The 18983-nt window shown below is 36.3% G+C and overlaps 1 protein-coding gene across 1 annotated transcript; it reads right to left on the reverse strand.

The window, feature by feature from the left end:
* Positions 1 to 263: 263 nt before the first annotated feature.
* On the reverse strand, positions 264 to 18528 carry ATP6V0D2 (ATPase H+ transporting V0 subunit d2). The gene is made up of 8 exons (XM_027736526.2): positions 18332 to 18528; positions 12195 to 12366; positions 10750 to 10928; positions 8013 to 8092; positions 6115 to 6192; positions 2660 to 2836; positions 1217 to 1294; positions 264 to 684 (listed from the first exon to the last, which is right to left on the reverse strand). The coding sequence occupies exons 1-8, from the start codon at positions 18459 to 18461 to the stop codon at positions 523 to 525; spliced, it is 1056 nt and encodes a 351-aa protein (XP_027592327.1). The 5' UTR covers positions 18462 to 18528; the 3' UTR covers positions 264 to 522.
* Positions 18529 to 18983: the final 455 nt, after the last annotated feature.

Here is an 18983-nt window from a genome sequence, read left to right on the forward strand (position 1 = left end):
GGTGTTACAGTTAGATAGGGTCAAGAAGCTCCCTCTTGGGACTCGTTAAGGGAAATCTCAGACTTTCTCTCTTGTTAGTGTATTAACTCCTTCATACAGTCTTGCATGCCATGAAAAAGACCATAAGTGTGAGATAGTAGTGGTTCAATTTACCCTTTGAGAAAACCATTCATTCAAAAATAAGCCATTAAAGAGCTTTTCAAATGTCATTGATACAAAGCTTGCTTCCACAAAAGAGAAAGAATATGTACACGAGACCTTGCAGGAAGTTTTTATTGATCAATTAAATTAAAATAGGAGAGTGAGGAACAAATCTACCAACAAAACTATGAATATTACCATGAATATTTCCTTATGAAGTACTCATATCTCTAATTACAAGACTTTTTTTCTTACACCGGTATATATAAGGAGGCTTATTAATACAATTTAAAACTTGTGGTAAGAGCTAACTTTTGAAAACATATTTTTCTTATATTCTGAGAAATGATGCATCTTTTCAGGCATTATAAATTCTCAGATTTAGAAAATTGGAATGTAGTTGTTAATTTTGGTTCTGTGTCTCTGAGAAATACATTCAGCAATCCATACAATATTCCTGCATTCTTGTTCCTTTAACTTCACATAGGCATAAAATACTCCAAAATGAAACTGGTTGTTGAATGCAAGCACGTTCATCTTTACCTGTAGAAAAGATGAAACACGTGTTATGAAAAAATATCAAAGAAAGCAAATGCGATTTTTTATGGTAGCTTTTCTGATCAAGATTTCTATGTGACTTTGCAACCGTGACTATATTTAGCAGTCTCTTGAGTATATATGTAATTGGAATGTCATCTGTGGATTAATTTTGGACATAGACTACAGTAACATTACAGGAAATAAAGGATAGTGGTGAAATACCTTCTTCAGTAGACTACTCAAAAGAAATTTCATTAAGTGGATAATATGAGATGGCTTTTGGATAGTCTCTCAGGTTTGACAACCCTATAAGTCGTCTTCAGAAGAATGTCCTAGGATTAATTTTATTTAAAAAGGTAAATCCTTCTATTTTGGCTCAGCCATATGTTGACAGCCATAGAAAATCCATATTCTTGAATACAAAGCTGAATGATGCAGTATAGTAGAATCAAAAGCCTAGTAACTCATTCTTGTTTTAAATATTATTTCAGGCAGGTAGCTTTCATTTTGTTATTTTAAGGTTAGAAGCTCTTACCTCATGTTCAAAAAATGCATCTTCCAGTGTCTTTTCTCCGCTGCCACTCCCTACACCTTCAAACACAGCCTTGTATTCCTAAAAGCATAGACAACCACTCCATGGAAATAAGGTACTTTTGCATTCTGTGCAGCACAGATACCCTACATTACTTTATGAATTAATCTAAGTAATATTTCTGTATAGAAGAACTCATGTATAGATTACAGTTCTTCATAAATCAAAAGTTAAAAGCATATAATCAGCAAAAGAAAGAAATTCATATTTGTTCTTCTATTTCTTACTGTCATTTCCTACAATTTAAAGTAATTTACTGAAGGCACTAAGAGAGACTTGTTGTAGAATGGCACATGACCTTTCACTCCTTTGAACAGAGAGCACTGAACTTCTTGTACAAATTGTACAAATAGCCAGAGCTGTAAATGGAGCCAAAACGATGAACTCTGATCCTCACATGGCTGCTCATTTTATTTCCAGTAGTCAGCTGGATTTGCTTTACCTGCATTAATATTGTCCCCAAATCCATTAGACTGATATGACATCCAGGAACATCCTGTGCAGATATATTTGGCTTGATTTCTTATGTGTTACATTTCTGTGTAATTTCCTCCTCTGTGTGTTTGGTTTGTTGTTCCAGTAAAGTAGGAGTGCAGTACATGTCTACTACAATGGTTTCCAAGTTCATCTAAATATCTCACCGTGGCATGAATAGTCTTGTTTTGTACCAAATTGACATGATAACTCATGATTCAAATGTTCTGCTTATGCACAAGATCAGATATACAGCTCCATCTTTGTGGGGGTTTTATGGAAAAAAGCAGTTGATCAGACAACATTTTGTTTTGTGTACCTACTTAGGGGTAGCACAAATGTTATAGACAGAGTACAACAGTTAATTCATAGATCAAGTGTTGCAGGTTGATTAATCTTTAGTAGCAGTACTATTTGCATCAATATTAACAACTTCATCTACTTCTTTGAGTCAATTAGTAATTTAGAGAAAACTTTTCAGAAGGGAATTTTTACGGTACACTAGCAATAAATCAGCTTTGCACAATGTTAAGTGTTTGGCCGGCTCACTTTAAAATGACTCATGCCTATGCTCCGAAATCTTGGAGGCAGCAGCTGTGAAGTGAAACTCAATTTGGGGAGGGTTAGTGGAGTAGGAAGACTTTTGTTTATTAGGATGGGATTTGGTCTTATTTAAATATCATTGTAAGGGGATCTCTGTATTGCATGAAGGTAATAATATACCTAATGTCTTCATATCAAAGACCTTTGATTCCGTATACATCTTGATGGGAACTTTAATATCTTTGCTGATTTTTTTCTTGCTCAAAAATGCTTTTAATTTTAGTGAATACTCTTTAAAATTTTGCTGACATCTAGTGATGTTAAGTATTTGTGTTTTGGCTTTTGGTTTTATTAAATTAGTTTACATACTGCGTAGTATTCTGCAACACGCTTCACTTGCTCGTAGTCATCTGCATTGGCCAACATGTGTAAGCCTTCTGGATAAAGTTTTCCACAGGTTGGATACAGCGTCTCTCGGTCATCTTTACTCAGCTCAGTGCCAAATGAATTAATGGTGATGATAAAGGCACGTCTGTCTGCCTCAAACTTAATACGCGAAACAAAGAATAAAGAGGTGTTATTAAACATCTCATTCTAAATTGTGTGGATATTTTGTGGTTTTTTAGTAAGTTAAACTATGAAAATTAAAAAAAAAAAAAAGAGGACTTGAGAACATTGGAAGCCTACTTTTTTTTAGAAACTGTAAATCCTTCTTTGTAAGTATATGTTAAATTTTAACTAGAAAATCAAACAGGGTTTTGCAACCATAGCTTTTATTCTGTGATTTTTGTACTAAAAATATCATCGCTGCTGCTTGCTCATTTCCCTGCTTAGTTACCCAGATGTTGACAACAAAAAATCTCCTCACACCCTTGTGTATGAAATAATACTCCTATAAATAATAATAGTACAGGAAAGGACTGAGAATCAATAGTGCTGTTCTGGGGTAACTCAAGGTGCTGTTGATAGTAAAGGTTGAATGAAAATCCTGAAAAAAAATAGTTTCTGAATGCACATATTTAAAATGCTAATTTAATACGGTGGAGGAAGCTTTTACTCGCTAAGTTAAAGTTTTAAGTGTTTCAAACACCAGTTAATTTTTAATACATAGAATCAAAGGCTATATTTCTTCTGCCAGGTTTAGATACCAGTAGTATCTGTATTTTCAGTGCAGCAGTAAACCAAAAGTCATTCCAATGTCTAGATCTCACACTGTTCTTTTGTACAAGGCAAAATTTCACTTGCCGTTCTTACAGTATGAATTACAAATGCAATAGTAAATAAAAATAACCTTACTCAGTTCTATCTGATTTAATTTTTTTCTTCTGTCTTGAGAACTAAATTGACTATGCTTTTATTTCTTTCTTTTATTTCTTACCTTCATGTTGTAAGAACAGCAGAGTCCTTGCTAATTGCAGGGATTATGCAGGGAAAATCTTCCAAGTATATACAGCATATGCATATTTTAGGCATCTTACAAAATTTCTTATGCTATGAATATTTGAACTACTTTAAGCAGAAACATACTCTTTTCTGTTGAATAACAAGGCTGCAGTTACAACACAAATCTACCACTTTAGCCATTAAACACATATTCACAGATCTACTCCTGTGTACTGGCTCATACAATTACAGGAACCAGCCACCCTCTGGCACTGACTTTGGAGTGAGTAAAATGAGTAAACAACAGAGAAGAAAATAAGAGCGCTTGAAAAGATTTCTAGCTAATGAATAACAGGGCCAAATTTCACTCGCCTTTTTAATACGATCAGGCATATCAGTCCTGGTGAAACTGTTTTAGAAGGACAAATGCTTTCTTATTTAACTCAATAAAGTCATGTAGAATATAGGGGCTAGATCTGTAATATTTTTTTGATAAAAATACATTCTAGATGCAACTACTAGCAGGTTTGGGTTCTGCTTCAGGTGGCTCCCAGTTTGAGAAAATTTGCAGGATCATTCACATCCATACAGACCTCTCAATTCATCAAATTATTAGCATGTGAGGTTCTCTATAGTGAGTGAGGCCATGAGGCAGTTACTTGGCAACTTGCTGTAGGTAGAGGTGAAGTCAGAGGATGACCATTTACAAGGTGATTTAGTTTCCATATGGGAGACAGAAGTAGCATGCCTGCTAGTTCAGAATTAGCATGGGGCCCTGATAACAGACACAGCACTGGCTGCAGTGCAGTACTGCAGTTTCTTGACAGATTCAGGGTTAAACCTGCAATGTGTGTTATCCAAGGCGGAAGAGAGATAGTCAGTACTCTTAATGTGGAAGGTTGGTATCATGACTGGTAGTCAAGGAGCTGGGGATCTAAATACCTCAACCTCATTCTGAGAGAGTCAGGTTGGTAGTCTTACATATAAGATTACAAAATAAATAGCAAGTATTCTTTTGAATAATTAAACTTTAGCTTTTTGTGAATCCAACCATTAGCAATCTGCTCTGTGTGTGTCTTCAGATTATTAAAATGTTATAGGAAAGGAAATCTTCCATAGAAAAGTTTATCCTCCTGGCTGATTGACATTAGATAGGGATTTTAAAGAAGCTTATCATAGACTAAATTGTTACCACTGGTATAAAGATAGTTTTGCAACATGCTTAAACTAATGTTGGTGGGTAATCTGCTCTAAGCATGAATTTCTAGCTAAAAATGAACTTTCTGAAAAATCTGAATCAACTGCAGGAAATGTCTTTATCTCTGCCAGCCAATCTCTTGATTTCTGTTTTTCAGAAGAGAATAGTTAAAATGCTTAATTTCTGTACAATTTAACTTGATTAGGAATACTTTGTTTAGAGTGTAAACTGAAACACTGTGACCTTGTTAAATAAAATATGAAATTGCAATCCCTTTTAGGATATTGTTTTGTAAAATGTGACTCAGAAACCATTCTTCCTTCAGGAATGAACTACCATGGTTATTATCTCTCTCCTAAATGCAAACTTTCATTGTGATGTCATCAGAGCTCAGTGAATTTTGTTCAGCTTCCAGGGTGTAAATTTTGCTTATCCAGAAAAAAAAGACTCCAGGAAGCAAGTGGGCGATCTGGCTTTCAACTTCTGCAAAGAATTGTGATAGAGCATGTGGGGGAAAAAAAGAAAGAAAAAAAAGGGAGCTGAATGCTGAGAACTCAATTTTAGAAATTTCTGCATCTTTTGTTACAGTAATAGAGACAAAATATCATTCATTATGATGCGAATATGCTTTAGGGAGAAGGACATTAGGAATTTTGTATGTCATGGAAAAAATAAATATTAAAATTTTCTGAGTTGAGAGAAAAATATAACATAGAATGCTGGACTTTTTTATATGACACTAGTTCCAAAGGTCACTCAATTCTAACTTCAACCACTAATTTTAATAGGAGAGTAGACAAACATAACAGTGCCATGAAGCTTAAAGATTATTGGTTAGTAAATATACAGTAATGCCAGACTTTAGCTATCCCAAATTCAATTTTAAGCTGTAGGAAGTGTAAGAATAATAGACTTCTTTAGTTTTTCTACATAATGCAGAAAAATGTTAAAGGGCAACAGTTTGAGATTAGTGAACCATTTATTCCGTTCTGCTCTTTATTATAGAAAAATATTAACTGAGACTGGCTCCTCCTTAGTAATGGTCTAGCTGTTTCTCTAGTCAAGAGGTAAAAGTCATCCTAGAACATATTATATCTTAGAAAAACAAGTATATTTAGAGGAGAAGTAAACATTTGACAGAGAGCTTCGTAAATGGAGAGAGAAAGAACAGGAAAAACCAAAATAAGATAAATATAACAACATTGTGGACTATTTTAATGCATAAAGACCAAATTTTTCTTACCTCGAGAATAGGTCTCATTATTTCTGCTGTAGTGCCACCTTGTTTTTCACAAAACTTATAAAATGCCTCAAGATAAGACTTCATGAAAAAAGAAGAGAAATATTTTAAATGCTGCTTAAGACCTGGACTAGGTTAGCACATAGTCCTGAACCTCATTTTTAAATACTCCTGTTAACTCTGATAATGCCACCTATGAGTTCACATTCAAGTATGTGCTTAATTACTTAGTTGAAAGTTGAAATATTAAAATGCAAATGTCTTGTTATTAAAATTTGAGTTCAAATGTTTTCAGAAACTGTAACAGGGCAAATATTATGATTTACTTGATCTATAAAGAAGGAACTTTTTGAGCTCCATTGAGTTTCCACTACATAATAAGCAGATGGCTGAAGGGAACCCTTCATTTATAGTGTGTGGAGGAGGGGATTTGGGCATATGCCACGGCTGTTAGGCCAGCAGTACGAGGATACACAAATTAATCCCTACTGCTCTACCCTAAACCCTGGATTAGGACAGAACAGCAGACGAAGCTCCTGTAATACTGGTCAGCAGAGCCCTCTGATCTATTAAGGATTCTGGCATCTGCACCCATTTCAAACTACCTGTGCAGGAAGGACAGTAAATATCTCAGAGATGCTGTTCCTCCCGCCTCTCCATCCCCCAATACTGTTTTAGGGTTATCAAAATGTATTTGCTACAACTTCACACAATCTTTTTAGAAGAAGCTGTCACTAACTTTGCAATTAAGTGAATTTTAAGTAGAGACATCTCAAGGGGGATCTACTGCATGGAATTATAGTAGAACTGCAGCATAATTGATCACACTGACAGGTGAAGCAGAGGAGAAAGGATGTATTAATAATTTAGATGTTTTTGCAGAATGATCCCCCTAATACTTAGATGAGCAAGAAGAAAAATAAAAAATAGATTTAATAAATGTAAATATGTTAATGTGAATATCCACACAGGATATAAGAATAAAACATGTATGTTATCAAATTGAAAAAAAGTGTCTAGTTTAGTAGAACTGTGAAAGAATTAAAATACATGAAAAAAATTAAAATACTTGGGTATAATTGATGCTGTTTTGAATGAGAGAAGTAGCAAAATGTTTAAGAATAAAGAATTGGCCTGGGAATTTATAAATATCATTTATAAGACAAACAGAAGACTTTTTTTCTTTCCCCCTAGTTCAATCAGATCACTGTAAGAATATACTTCCTGCAGTCTGGGGCATCCACTGTGAAAGAACGATAACAAAGAATTTGGAGAAAATGTGCCAGGAGGAACCATCAGCGGAATGTATAGTCTTTAAAGAGAACAAAGAGTAGTGACCTGTGTGCTAATATTTGTAAAGTACTTTGAAAATGCAAATCACGTTAGATGCATATCCTTACAACATTGTGCTGTAGCACTGCTAAAGAGGATTTTAAAAGGAAGAAAATAATACAAAATCCTTAAGTAAAAATCATGTTAGCTAGACCCAAAACAATTAGACCTTTTCAAATCAAATCTTCCTTATATAAATAAAAATAAATGTTAACCAAAAGCCTGTCTAGGTTTGCTTAGGAGCTAACAGTTCTGTGGCATTTGGTGGATAACTGGGTTATTCATAAGCAAATGGATCTGGAAATTAGCCTGACATCTAAAGCATTTTCATTAATGAGATATTAAATTAGAATTTGGATGCAGAACTAAAATTGGAAAACTCCCCAAAGAGTGCAGTAGAAATGAAAGGAGCTGGATTTGATTCCTGGACTTGAAATCAACCAGATGATCTCAGACAGCTTGCTTTATCTCACCATACTTCTGTTTCCCCCTCCATAAAACAGGATCCTGACCTTTTCTGAGAGGCTTTGAGAAATCCCAAATATTATTGTTACATTGCAAAAACTTGCCTTGTAGAGTTTGTTGCGCATTATCTCAATGTTCATTTCGTCCAGGTCATTTTCAGACAAGCAGTCTTGAAAGAAAGCAGCTGAAAGCAGAGTTTACAATATTGCAGTATAAATATGCATGCTGATAATATGCATCTCCTGTCTATTGCTCACCAGTGTATGAACAAGATCTGAGGTTTCTGTTGTACAAGAAAGGCTGATATAACAGAGGGGAAGAGAAATCCTCTTGATTTCCCCTTATCCTCCTACTCCCTCCTATTTTAATCAGAATCAATCAGTGCCACAGCCAGAGTCCACGTCTCCAAAGAGAATCAGATGGGAATGCTAATGAAAGCCCTAATCTTCTCTGAAGTGTATGGTTTGGGTATTATGGAGATTTTCTAGTGAGGCACATGAAAAAGAATTTTTGTCTTAAATCATGTAGGTGTTCTTCAATTGTTAAGGAGAATCCTCTTTCCTATTTTCCTTCTTCTTCTTTGAGTATGTCTGCAGTGGGAGAAAGGCAACAGGTTGCAACTGGTAAAGGGCACAAACTTTGACCATCTGTGCTTCTGGCTGCTGCACAGAACTGACTAGAGAGCAAGCTTTTGAGCAGGAAGACAGTTGGACAAAGTTCATTTGTGCAGCTGGACTGTTTAAAAATACTGTATTCATAACCCAGAAAAGTGTGCCAAACTCTCACTGTTCCTGAGCTACGCCAGTGGGGCAGAGTAGTGCTGCATGTCAGTGTTGTCTCAGACTGTGTCAATGTAAGATAGTATTTAAGGAGAGCAGGTGAGCCTGGACATGTTCTGTGGTCTTCTCCCTTCCTACTCTTGCAGCATCCAGATTTTGGATGGAGAACATCAGAAGGTGTGGCCCTGAGAGTTCCCATTATTATCTCCTCGTAGATCTGTTCCCCATAGACTGTTTTAAAGACCTAATACTACTCTCTTCTTTTACAAAATTGTTTAGCGCAAAAAAAAATTCCAGAAATTTACTACCAGCTGTGTAAAAAAAAAAAAACCAACAAAAAAACACAAGATGGTTTAGTTTACCTCTTTTAAAACTGGTTTTCTGCTGGGATTTGGTCTTCTGAATGATTTGGTAAGCAGCAGTTCACAGCTTAGTGTGGACAAACCGCTGCCTTTAGGACTCTGTAAACCTTGTCCTTATCTCTTTATCAGCCTTGTCCACTCCAAAAACCTTTTAGTCTGTCCATGCATGGCAGCACTGTTCATTCTAGCTGTCCTACTCTGTCCCTTCTCTGATTTCACTGTACAGGTTGCTAGTGCCTGAGCGCCAGCGGGGATGTGCTGCAGGGCATCCTCTGTGAGGGAGAGCCAGGGCTGCCCATTGCTGGACACAGCCAGTTCCAACCAGGATCCACCACAGCGCACAGCTGAGCCTCTCAGCCAAGCAGGTGTATCTAACGGGGGCCTACCTGAAAACCGAATTCGGACTTTTTACAAGAGCATGATAGAACAAGAAGGTGTGACTTCAAACTGAAAGACAGTAAGTTTAGATTAGATATTAGAAGAAATTCTTTACTGTGGGGGTGGTGAGATGCTGGAAGAGGTTGCCCAGAGAAGTTGTGGCTGCCCCACACCTGGAATTGTTTAAGGCTGGGTTGGATGGGGCTTTGAGCAACCTAGGCTGGTGGAAAGGGTTGGAACTAGATGATCTTTCAGGTCCTTTCCAACCTAAACTGTTCTTTGATTTCATGTCTCTAAACTTCTCCCCACTCCTTGTGACACTCACTGCCTCTCTAGAGGAATGCGGTGTAACTTGTGGTGATAATTAAGGGGGAAAGGGAGAAGAGTCTGGAATAAAGGAGTGGAAAAGGCTGGAGAAAGGTGTTTTCCCCGAGTGTCTAAATGTTTCATTCATTTCTGCTTGTTTCCTATTGTCTGGATCAATTATTAATTACAATTAATCAATTATTAATTAATTATGTTAATCAATAATAAATCAAGTTAATTTTCCCCAAGTTGAATCTGCTTTGCCTGCAACAATACCTTTTAGGTGATCTTAACTTGTGCTGGGAGTAGGGCATGAGCAAGTGGCTGGGCAGAAATCTGTTTTCTCTCTGGGATCAACCTACCACACCCTCTTGAAAAGCAGAACCCAAAACCATTCATGGCCTGAAGATGAGGGCACATAATGGTTTCACATACGTTTAGATCCATCCAGTTCCATCTAACCCTCAGTACCCTTCACAGTAGTCCACAACAGCTTGTTAGTTTTTGTTCATATTGGCTGCAGCAGCACATTGAGCAGAGTTTCATCTTGATTTCATAATGTGACATTCCCAAACTTTACTCTGTTTTGCTTTTAAATTTAGTTCTTCAAAGTAGGACTTCTCTTTATGTTTGAACCATGCCCAAATCTCAAGAAGGAATCTGGGTTCTACCACAACTATCTGCTTGACCTTTAGTGAGGATATACTTTTAAATTGTAGATGTAGATGTTGAAATAAAAACCTAGATGCTCTAAATCAGTGACTATTTCAGATATAAAAGACATACACTACCCTTTTTGAGTAGCATGTCTTCTTTCTGTCTGCTATCCAAGGTGGATATAGAAGCTGTTAATAAATGTTGCTAGAATATGTCCTGAACACCACTTTAGAAGTGCTTGATCCACACTTCATGTTTTGTGTTACCAAAACAACATATCCAGTAGGAAATATGTTATTCTTAAGAATACAGGATTAGTAGTTTCAAGAAGAAAGTAAGAAATAATTTAGTGTTTCTACCTAATGGTGTGTCAACCAAAATTGCGTTGTAGAGCTCAGTGGGGTTTGAGGCAATGCTGACTGCTTCCATTTGCTCGAAGCTTCCCAGTGGATGGCACTTGGGAACAAGTTCAGCTATGGGTCGCTGATGTAATGTGCCAGTTATTAAAAGAATTACGTTGTCAATCATATAGCTGTATCTGTATTTGAAAGAAAAAGTAAAGGAAAAAAAATCTTTATAATGACTTTTCATTTGAAAAAATACAAACCTAAGATTTTTGAAAATTAGCAATAATACTAAAAAGTATTATTAGTATGTATGTTCACTCTATCAACAGTTCATCAAAAAACAACAGAAATTTTTAAACAACAAGTAACACCACAAGTAAACAGTAAGTAACACCACATTAGTTTTAAACAACATGACTGATTTGGAAAAGAGACTTTTTTAAAGCAGGACATACGGGATAGAGAAGTGCATAGTAATCTTTGCACTAAAACAGCAGAGTTCATGAAGATGTCCAGTCTTAGGCCTTTCTTCTCACTCACCTTTAAACATCCTCCCATGAGGAAACTAAGGACAGATGCTCACATATTTCTTCTCTATCACTAAAAGTACTCTTTTCAGTAGAAGTTTTCTGTCATCTTCTTACTAGTTTTATTGTCAAAGAGGCTGATAAGAGTTTTTGTCAGTGACTTGGAAATGGGAGTGCTACTCCCTTGGGATATTTATGGCATTCGGCTAATCCATGTTGTTATACTGTTATAAAGCAGATCCCTGTTCTTAAAGTTGTTTAAGCCAGTTACTTACAACTTTCATCTGTTTATGATGGTATTGAGATCAGAGCTTTCTCTTCATCTTGCATCAAACAGCAGTTGAACTTTTAAAAATAGCTACTTGGATCTAAGTATCTTGCAATACGCAACATAAAGTTACGATTTTAATGTTCAAATAGTATAAAAAGTATGGTAGGTGTGGGATGTGGTGTTGTTCCCCTTTTTAAAAAAGGTCTAGAGGAGGATGCTGAGGAATTAAATCACTGCCCTGTACATCATGAAATTGTTAATCTTGCATGAGTCACCACCCCAAACTTCAGTTTTGTAAGTTCTCTGACTTAAAAGGTGTTTGAAAATTATAACCATTTTCCCCAATATATACTACTTCTCCCACCACTGTACACATAAAGAATGTGATTCTGTTCTTTAAAATAAATAGTTGCAAAGACAATAGTTCTTCATATATATATAATATATTTATATACATATATAGATAGTATTTATACATATACATGTATATGACAAACTTATATTTGCAGATAAAGTATGTAAATGTTGCAGTATCAAAGTAATTTTGCTGGGTTTGAAATTTAATAGAAATTCCAACACATTGCATTTACACTATTTTAACTTTTAACTGCTTTTTTCTTTTGAGTCTGCATGGTAATCTATGTGATAATATTACTTACGTGATAAAATTCAGAAAAGTGGCAAGTGGTTCAAAAGCATGGTTTCTAAAGTAATGAAATTCCGTGAGCAGTTTTGCTTTTAGTTTATCATCGATGGTGGAAATAGTGAGAGGCCCAGTTTCATTAGCCAAGAAGTTGCCGTAGTCTGTAGTCTGTAGATGTAACTTCAGGTCTGGAATTAGATTCAGGGAAGATCATGAGAATAAACTGTTATTTTATCATCTGCAAACCAAATTAAAAAAATTAAATGTTAATTTCTTACATATTTTCATACTAAGTATCTGATCATCCTCTATTGAAAAGTTTTTTGCATAGGTTTAATATATAGTGTAAAAACAAAATTAATGCAAACTTGTACTGTCTTCTACCAGTAAGACTTACTGCATGCTACAGGAAAGAACAAATAACTTATACCTCTGTCAGAAGTTTCACCAGCAGCTTTGCTTTTCAACCATACCACACAGAGTGTGACTTACTACTATCTCTAGTCTCTTCCTCATCAGGATTGTTCAATGTTGTGGTTTCACTGATTTTGCATCATTTAAGTACATTAGTTGTTTCACCTGCTTCACTCCTATGGACTGTTATGCATCAATAGGAATCATTCTTTAACTTTGTTAAGATCTTAAATTTTTGTATGAAACATTTAAATCTCAGGTAAGACTATAGTCTTCTGTTATCAGGCTGCCTGAAGAAGAGGAGAGAACACATCTCGCCTGGCTCACATTCTGGACTCCAAATGACTTCTGCAGTGGAACACTTGAGAGGGGAGAGCTACACTCTTAGCATTTCTGGTTTGGCTTTGTATGAATTATGGCTGTGACTAGAAAATCCTAAGAAGCTGTTCCAGAAACTTGGGTTATTGTGACATACTCCATTTGAGCTCTCAACCCTGGTGACTGAGGAAAATGATAGTTATGAACAAGGACAACACTCCCACTAACTGAAATAAGAGTGTACCCGTAAGGGAAGTTAATTTGCAATTAGCAGGGTATGCATTTATCACTACAGTAGCTACTTTTGCCTGTTTCCCCATGTATTTCTTAGTATGCAATGAGGTTGCCTTCACCGAGACTTAAAGCAACTAGTACAATTGTGAATTCAAACTCCTACATCTAGAACTCTAGCTTACTGAGACAAATCTCAGAGTTGTCTATGCAAGTTGGCTGCCACTCAAGGTTGTTCAGAGCCCCATCCCAACTGACCATGAATGTTTCCAGCCTCTCTGGTCAACCTTTTCCAGCATTTCACCACTCTTCTTGTAAACAATTTATTCCTTATAACTAGTCTGAATCTATTCTCTTTAAGTTTATAACCATTACTTTGACCTATTACTACAGGCCCTACTAAAATGTTTGTCTCTATCTTTCTTGTAAGCCCCCTTTAGGTACTGAAAGTCTGCAATAATGTCTCCCTGGAGCCTTCTCCAGGCTCAAAAATCCCAACTCTCTCAGCTTTTACTGATAGGAGAGATGCTCCAGCTCTTCAATCATCTTCAAGGCCCTCCTCTGGACTTGCTCCAACAGGTCCATATCCCTCCTATGTTGTGGACCACAGAGACAGATGCAGTACTCCAGGTGGTGTCTCACAAGGGCAGAGCAGAGGGGAAGAATTGCCTCCCTCAATCTGCTGGCCACGCTTCTTTTGATGCAGCCCAGGACACAGTTGGTTTTCTGGGCTGTGAGCACACATTGTCAGCTCATGCCTGGCTTTTCACCCAACAGTATCCCCAAGTCCTTTTCCACAAGTCTGCTCCTAATTCCTTCATGCCCCAGCCTGTACTGATACAAGGGTTTACCCTGACCTAGGTGCAGGGCCTTACATTTGGCCTTGTTGAATCTCATGAGGTTCCCATGGGCCCAATTCTTGAGCTTTTCTAGGTCCCTAGGGTGACATCCCATCCCTCAGGTGTGTCAACTGCACCCCTCAGCTTGGTGTCATCTGCAAATTTGCTGATGGTGCACTCAATCCCATTGTCTGTGTTATTGAAGGAGATGTTAAACAGCATTGGTCCCAGTACAGACCCCTGAGGGACACCACTTGTCATTGAGCTCCATCTAGACATTGAGCCATTGACCACTATTCTCTGGATGCAACCACTCAGCCATTTCTTATCCACCAAATAGTCTAACCATCAAAACCATATCAAATCACATCAACACACTCTTGGATAGTACAGCCTTACTCAGCTAGCACTCTGGATCTGTTAGCATTTCTCTAGATCTTCCTTCAATAGACTGAACTTATGCTAGCAGTGTAAATCAGTTGCTTCTTAAAATTATACAGGTGATCACAAAGCTTTACAAAAGAAGGTAGAGGTAATTGGTCTCTCAACAGTCAGAGTCAGATTCTTGGAAATCATCACAGTTTCAGCATAGGCTTCTGTGTAGGAAGAAAGATAATCCAAATATGAACAAAAAAGAAACCTAGCTAATTAAAGAAAGAGAGAAAGATAAGCAAGATTAAGATATAAATAAAAACAGAGTGTTATACCCAGAAATGAGTTTAAATATGTAAGACCAAATTTTTAAAAAATCATTAATATTTTGATTTCACATCCATATTTCCTGTGAAAACTATTCATTTTTACTTCCTCTTTTTTATTGCAAAGAATGTAAAAATACTTGACCTATAGTGAAATTAGATAATATTACTTTATTACATGCAGAATTCCAACTTTCCTCAATTCCTTTTCAGATGAACCACAGTGTGAACTGCTCATCTTAAATTATAGTTCTCTATTGTTGGCATAAGTAAGACCTGGGGGACTATTTCAGTCAGACACTTTTGCTAGTAACATGACCTGGTGACCCAGAAGGATTAGATGGCTGAGCACTACAGCGGTTTCAGACACTCCTATTCACCAAAACCTTTTATTGATTATATCTATTCCTTTTCTTAGGCCCTCTTGGAGACCTGCGCTAGACTGGGTTTTTCAGCATGTCCACAAGATCCCTTGGAAAGAAAATTCCCATATTTTAGCTGTCAGTATGGTTGTCATCCACCTGCATTGTGTGTTTCCTCATACAATTATATACAGGAAAATAATATGTAGGAAAATTATGACTTTAAATAATATGATTTTAAATCATATGATTTTGCTCACAATTGAACAGCAACCAAACACAATTAAGAGGATGTGTAAAGGGAACTAATGCACAGAGGGAGATTAGTTTTAGATGATGCAGTTAAGACAGGAATGATCCTGATCAGAAAGAAAGAGTATTGTGAGAACTTGAACAAAGTGACAACCTGGTCTCTTGGCATCAAGTACGTGGGAACTTATCTAACTCCTCCCTTTGATAGCCAAATTGCCAACTAACTGCAGTTTTCTTTGAGTTACACTGTTATTTCAGCTGCCACATGCTGGCGAGTTCTGGCTCTGGCAAGTTAAGTAAACTTATTTCAGTGATGTGTTGGAAGAAGAGGTGGAATGCTTGTCCTTCTGTGACGTAGTCTCCTTTCTACAGAGCAGGAGTCTTTCCATCACACAAATAAGCAAGGTAGGAATAAAACACCTAATTTAAGATGCACCCATGTTTCTACTTCAAAGACTGCCAGCAAGATTGCTCTGGGAATCTCATTCCTTTGAAACAGATGGTGACATAGGGCCAAACTAGTAGCAAGCTGCCCACAAGGTAGCTCCATGGAAATTATAGTAATTCAATCAAGCCCAAAAGGATGTCTAAGATAAGCTGGAAGCCTGTCTGTATGGCCCTGAATTGAGAGGACACTGTATCATAAGTCAGTTAGTAGTCTCCTTTTTTTCTTTCCATTTCACTGTTATGCTTGCTCTGTGATTATCAAGCACATGTAATGCATTAATCTACAGTTTTTCCTGTGGTTCTTCCATACTGACGTTATGGTTTCCTTTCTAGAGATATCAAAACCACTTTGAAATTAAAAGTTCCTTTTTTATTCTGTTTATAGGTTACTTTGAATGATTTTGATTTTTTCCCCCTACGTGTTTGTTTTAGCATATTTATAGTGGTTTTAACTAAGGCCATTTTTTGTGGTGTGGTGCTATGCCACAGAATACAGAATAGGGTAAATTTATTACCTTTTAATGTGAAGACATGAACTGATGGCACTATTGGACACACGTCATAGTACTACATCACAAATCGCTGCTGAATCTTTTTAATGGAAACAAAAGACAATGTATGAAATTTACTTTAGAGGTCTGTGTTTTTGGTGCACTGTACACTCGTGGTGCAAGTTCAATATTACAGTATCCAATATGTGCAGAGAAATAAGAGTGTTTAGTGTCATGTAGAAATCCAGCATTTCTCTTATTTACATTAAAAAATAATGCATTTGGTAGGTAACTGTAAGGAATCTGTTAGCTGTCTATAATAAGTAGAAAATATTACAATGGAGAAAAAGATGCGGCCGAATAGAGAAAAAAGCAAAGTGATAGTGGGTAGTAGAGATGTGCTTGTAGAGGGTTTATGAAGGCTACTGCTTCTGTTGCTGAAATAATTTACATTTTAAAATGGAATGAACACTAGAAAAAATAAGGTTCAAAAATAAAACTTTTTGTTCTTTCTATTATAAATCTTAATGAGAAAAGGATTTTATCTCTCTGTTGTTATTTGTTGATCTGCTGAGTGCTTTTTATAATATTGAAGGTTTATATAGCTCAAAAATGTTTGAAAACTATTTCCTAGTGGTAAATAATATTCTTGTAGTGTGACTTAAAATTTAAATTTAGATAGTTTTTCTTAACTAATCTTATCATGAGCAAAGATTCTTCTGGGATGGGCATAGATAATTCTTTTTTCTTGTGTATTTTTAAACCTTTGTATTTTCTTTTTATTCAGAAGTAACCAGGATTTTTTTTTTCACTTCATGAAGCTTTAGATGACATCATTTATTGAACTCCTCTGGAGGGAGAAGTGAAGTGAGAGCAAGGTTTAATAATCCCACCATTCTGTCCTTTGAGCCTTTTACAGACGTTTACTAACTCTGTTAGCTTTTTCTGAAGTCTATATACTCATGGAGCAGGACTTTTTGACTTAAACAACTAAATACAATATCAAGAGTGTCTGTGATGTCTTTAAATTGCATAGGTCACAACTGCTGGAACATATAGGATACAGAAACTGTTGATTTTGTCCAGATGACATAAGGAATAGATTTCAGTTCTCAGAGTGATTTTATACATGTGTTCTCTGTGTCTGAACTGCCATTGCATGAACTGGAGAGCTGATACAGCTCTCCAGGTTATCAGCTGAAGTAGGTATGTGCACTTGGATGGTTCAGTATTGCCTAGATCACATTGACTGTACTGACAATCTCTTCTTTAACTATGAGAGGAATTTAATCCTGCTGACAGGTAAATATCTATGTGCATTTCTATATGCAGTTGTTTTAATCTGCAAGATGAATCACAGCTTTCATTTGGAGCCAGGGAAATGAACTTTATGTTCCTTTAGAAAGGTGATTTTTTTTCTGTTGCATTTTTTTCCTGCCAAGTGTCTGGAGGTGTGTGATTCTTTGTACAAGTCTGTCTTCATCAGGCTGCAACCAGTCTTGGCCATGAAAAGCTGTTTTGGAAACCACTGTGTGTTCTCTTTATTACTGTGGCAAAGTCACCTTGAAAAGAGCTTTTTTTTTTTGTATTTTCTTAAGTTTTATCTCTGTGGAGTCTAGTTTTCTCTTACTGTAAGCAGAATGTCTCTCACTACACTAAAACCCATGAAGTAATAAATTACTAAAATTATATCTTTTATAGAGAAACTCAGAGCCAAATGGTAAGCTTTTAATAAGATTTTAGGAACTATTTTATCCAACTGAAATGATATGAAACTTCAATACCTGAACTGTTCTATAGCATGGTTAAAATCTGTGAAAAGGTTATCCATCTCCATAAGAACTCCATGGATGAGATTTTCAAACCTTATCAGTAAAACAGAAAATCCCATCCTCTGTACTGCTTTGCAAATCATAGTCTGTACACAAATCACAGTCTGTGGAAAGGTATTAACTTAAATATAAGAACAGTTCTTCAGAGGACATCAGGGTTATCTCTGGGTTTTCAGATAAGCTCTCAATACTTCAGTCTTTTATATTGCTTTCTTCAAATGTCTAAGCAAGAGTATTTCTTTCTAAATAAAATAAAACATCAGACTTACCTTCAAGTGTCTCACATTGTGCTAAATTGACATAGTCTGCACTTTTCAGGATCCCAGCTTTGAACCCTCGGACCAGACCCTCCAAGTAGCCATGGTCTACATTGAAATAAAACTCTGAGTATCCCGGCATGGAGAATAAAAGTTTAAATCTCTCTGCTGGGTACTTGATGGTACTGAATACCTGCCACCAACTGTTTCTCTCCTCTTTGGAAGGAGTGACAAATAGTCACTGATTTCCTGCCAGCCTATGATTGTGTTTTACCAACTGGTTTCTTCCTGTTTCTTGCTATATTGTAGTTCCAGTTTAGTTGATGGAACAACAGCCAGCCAGAAAATCCAACTCCCTCCTGTCAGAGCCAGAAAATGAACCTATTATTGTTGAAAGAGAAGCCAAAAAGGAAGTACAAGTTTTAACTACTTCTTACAAGGATGCTCTGCACTGATTGAAGAACAAGAAAGCACATTAGAAAGCTCAAATAACATTTTTTTATTTCTTATCTGTCTTATAAACAGGAAGTTACCTGTGAACATCTTTTGGAAAAGTATTTCAGCACTAAAATAGAGGATTGTGGCAGAACGTAGTCTATTCAAGGAGCTTAGATTTTTTTTTTATTGTGCCTGCATACCTTTTGGTTTTTACATTTTTGCTTGC

This window comes from Pipra filicauda, unplaced genomic scaffold (genome assembly GCF_003945595.2).
Source record: "Pipra filicauda isolate LSUMZ 115617 unplaced genomic scaffold, ASM394559v2 scaffold20_size4479445_pilon, whole genome shotgun sequence".
Taxonomy (NCBI): domain Eukaryota; kingdom Metazoa; phylum Chordata; class Aves; order Passeriformes; family Pipridae; genus Pipra; species Pipra filicauda.

What these genes read in the sequence shown, in the direction of transcription:
- ATP6V0D2 (XM_027736526.2), bottom strand. Translation starts at nt 18,461, where the DNA reads ATGCCGGGATACTCAGAGTTTTATTTCAATGTAGACCATGGCTACTTG. An exon ending in TGCGCAACAAACTCTACAAG is followed by an intron (nt 6,193 to 8,012) that starts GCAAGTTTTTGC and finishes TTTTTCATGAAG; the next exon opens with TCTTATCTTGAGGCATTTTA. An exon ending in TAATGAGACCTATTCTCGAG is followed by an intron (nt 2,837 to 6,114) that starts GTAAGAAAAATT and finishes TCGCGTATTAAG; the next exon opens with TTTGAGGCAGACAGACGTGC.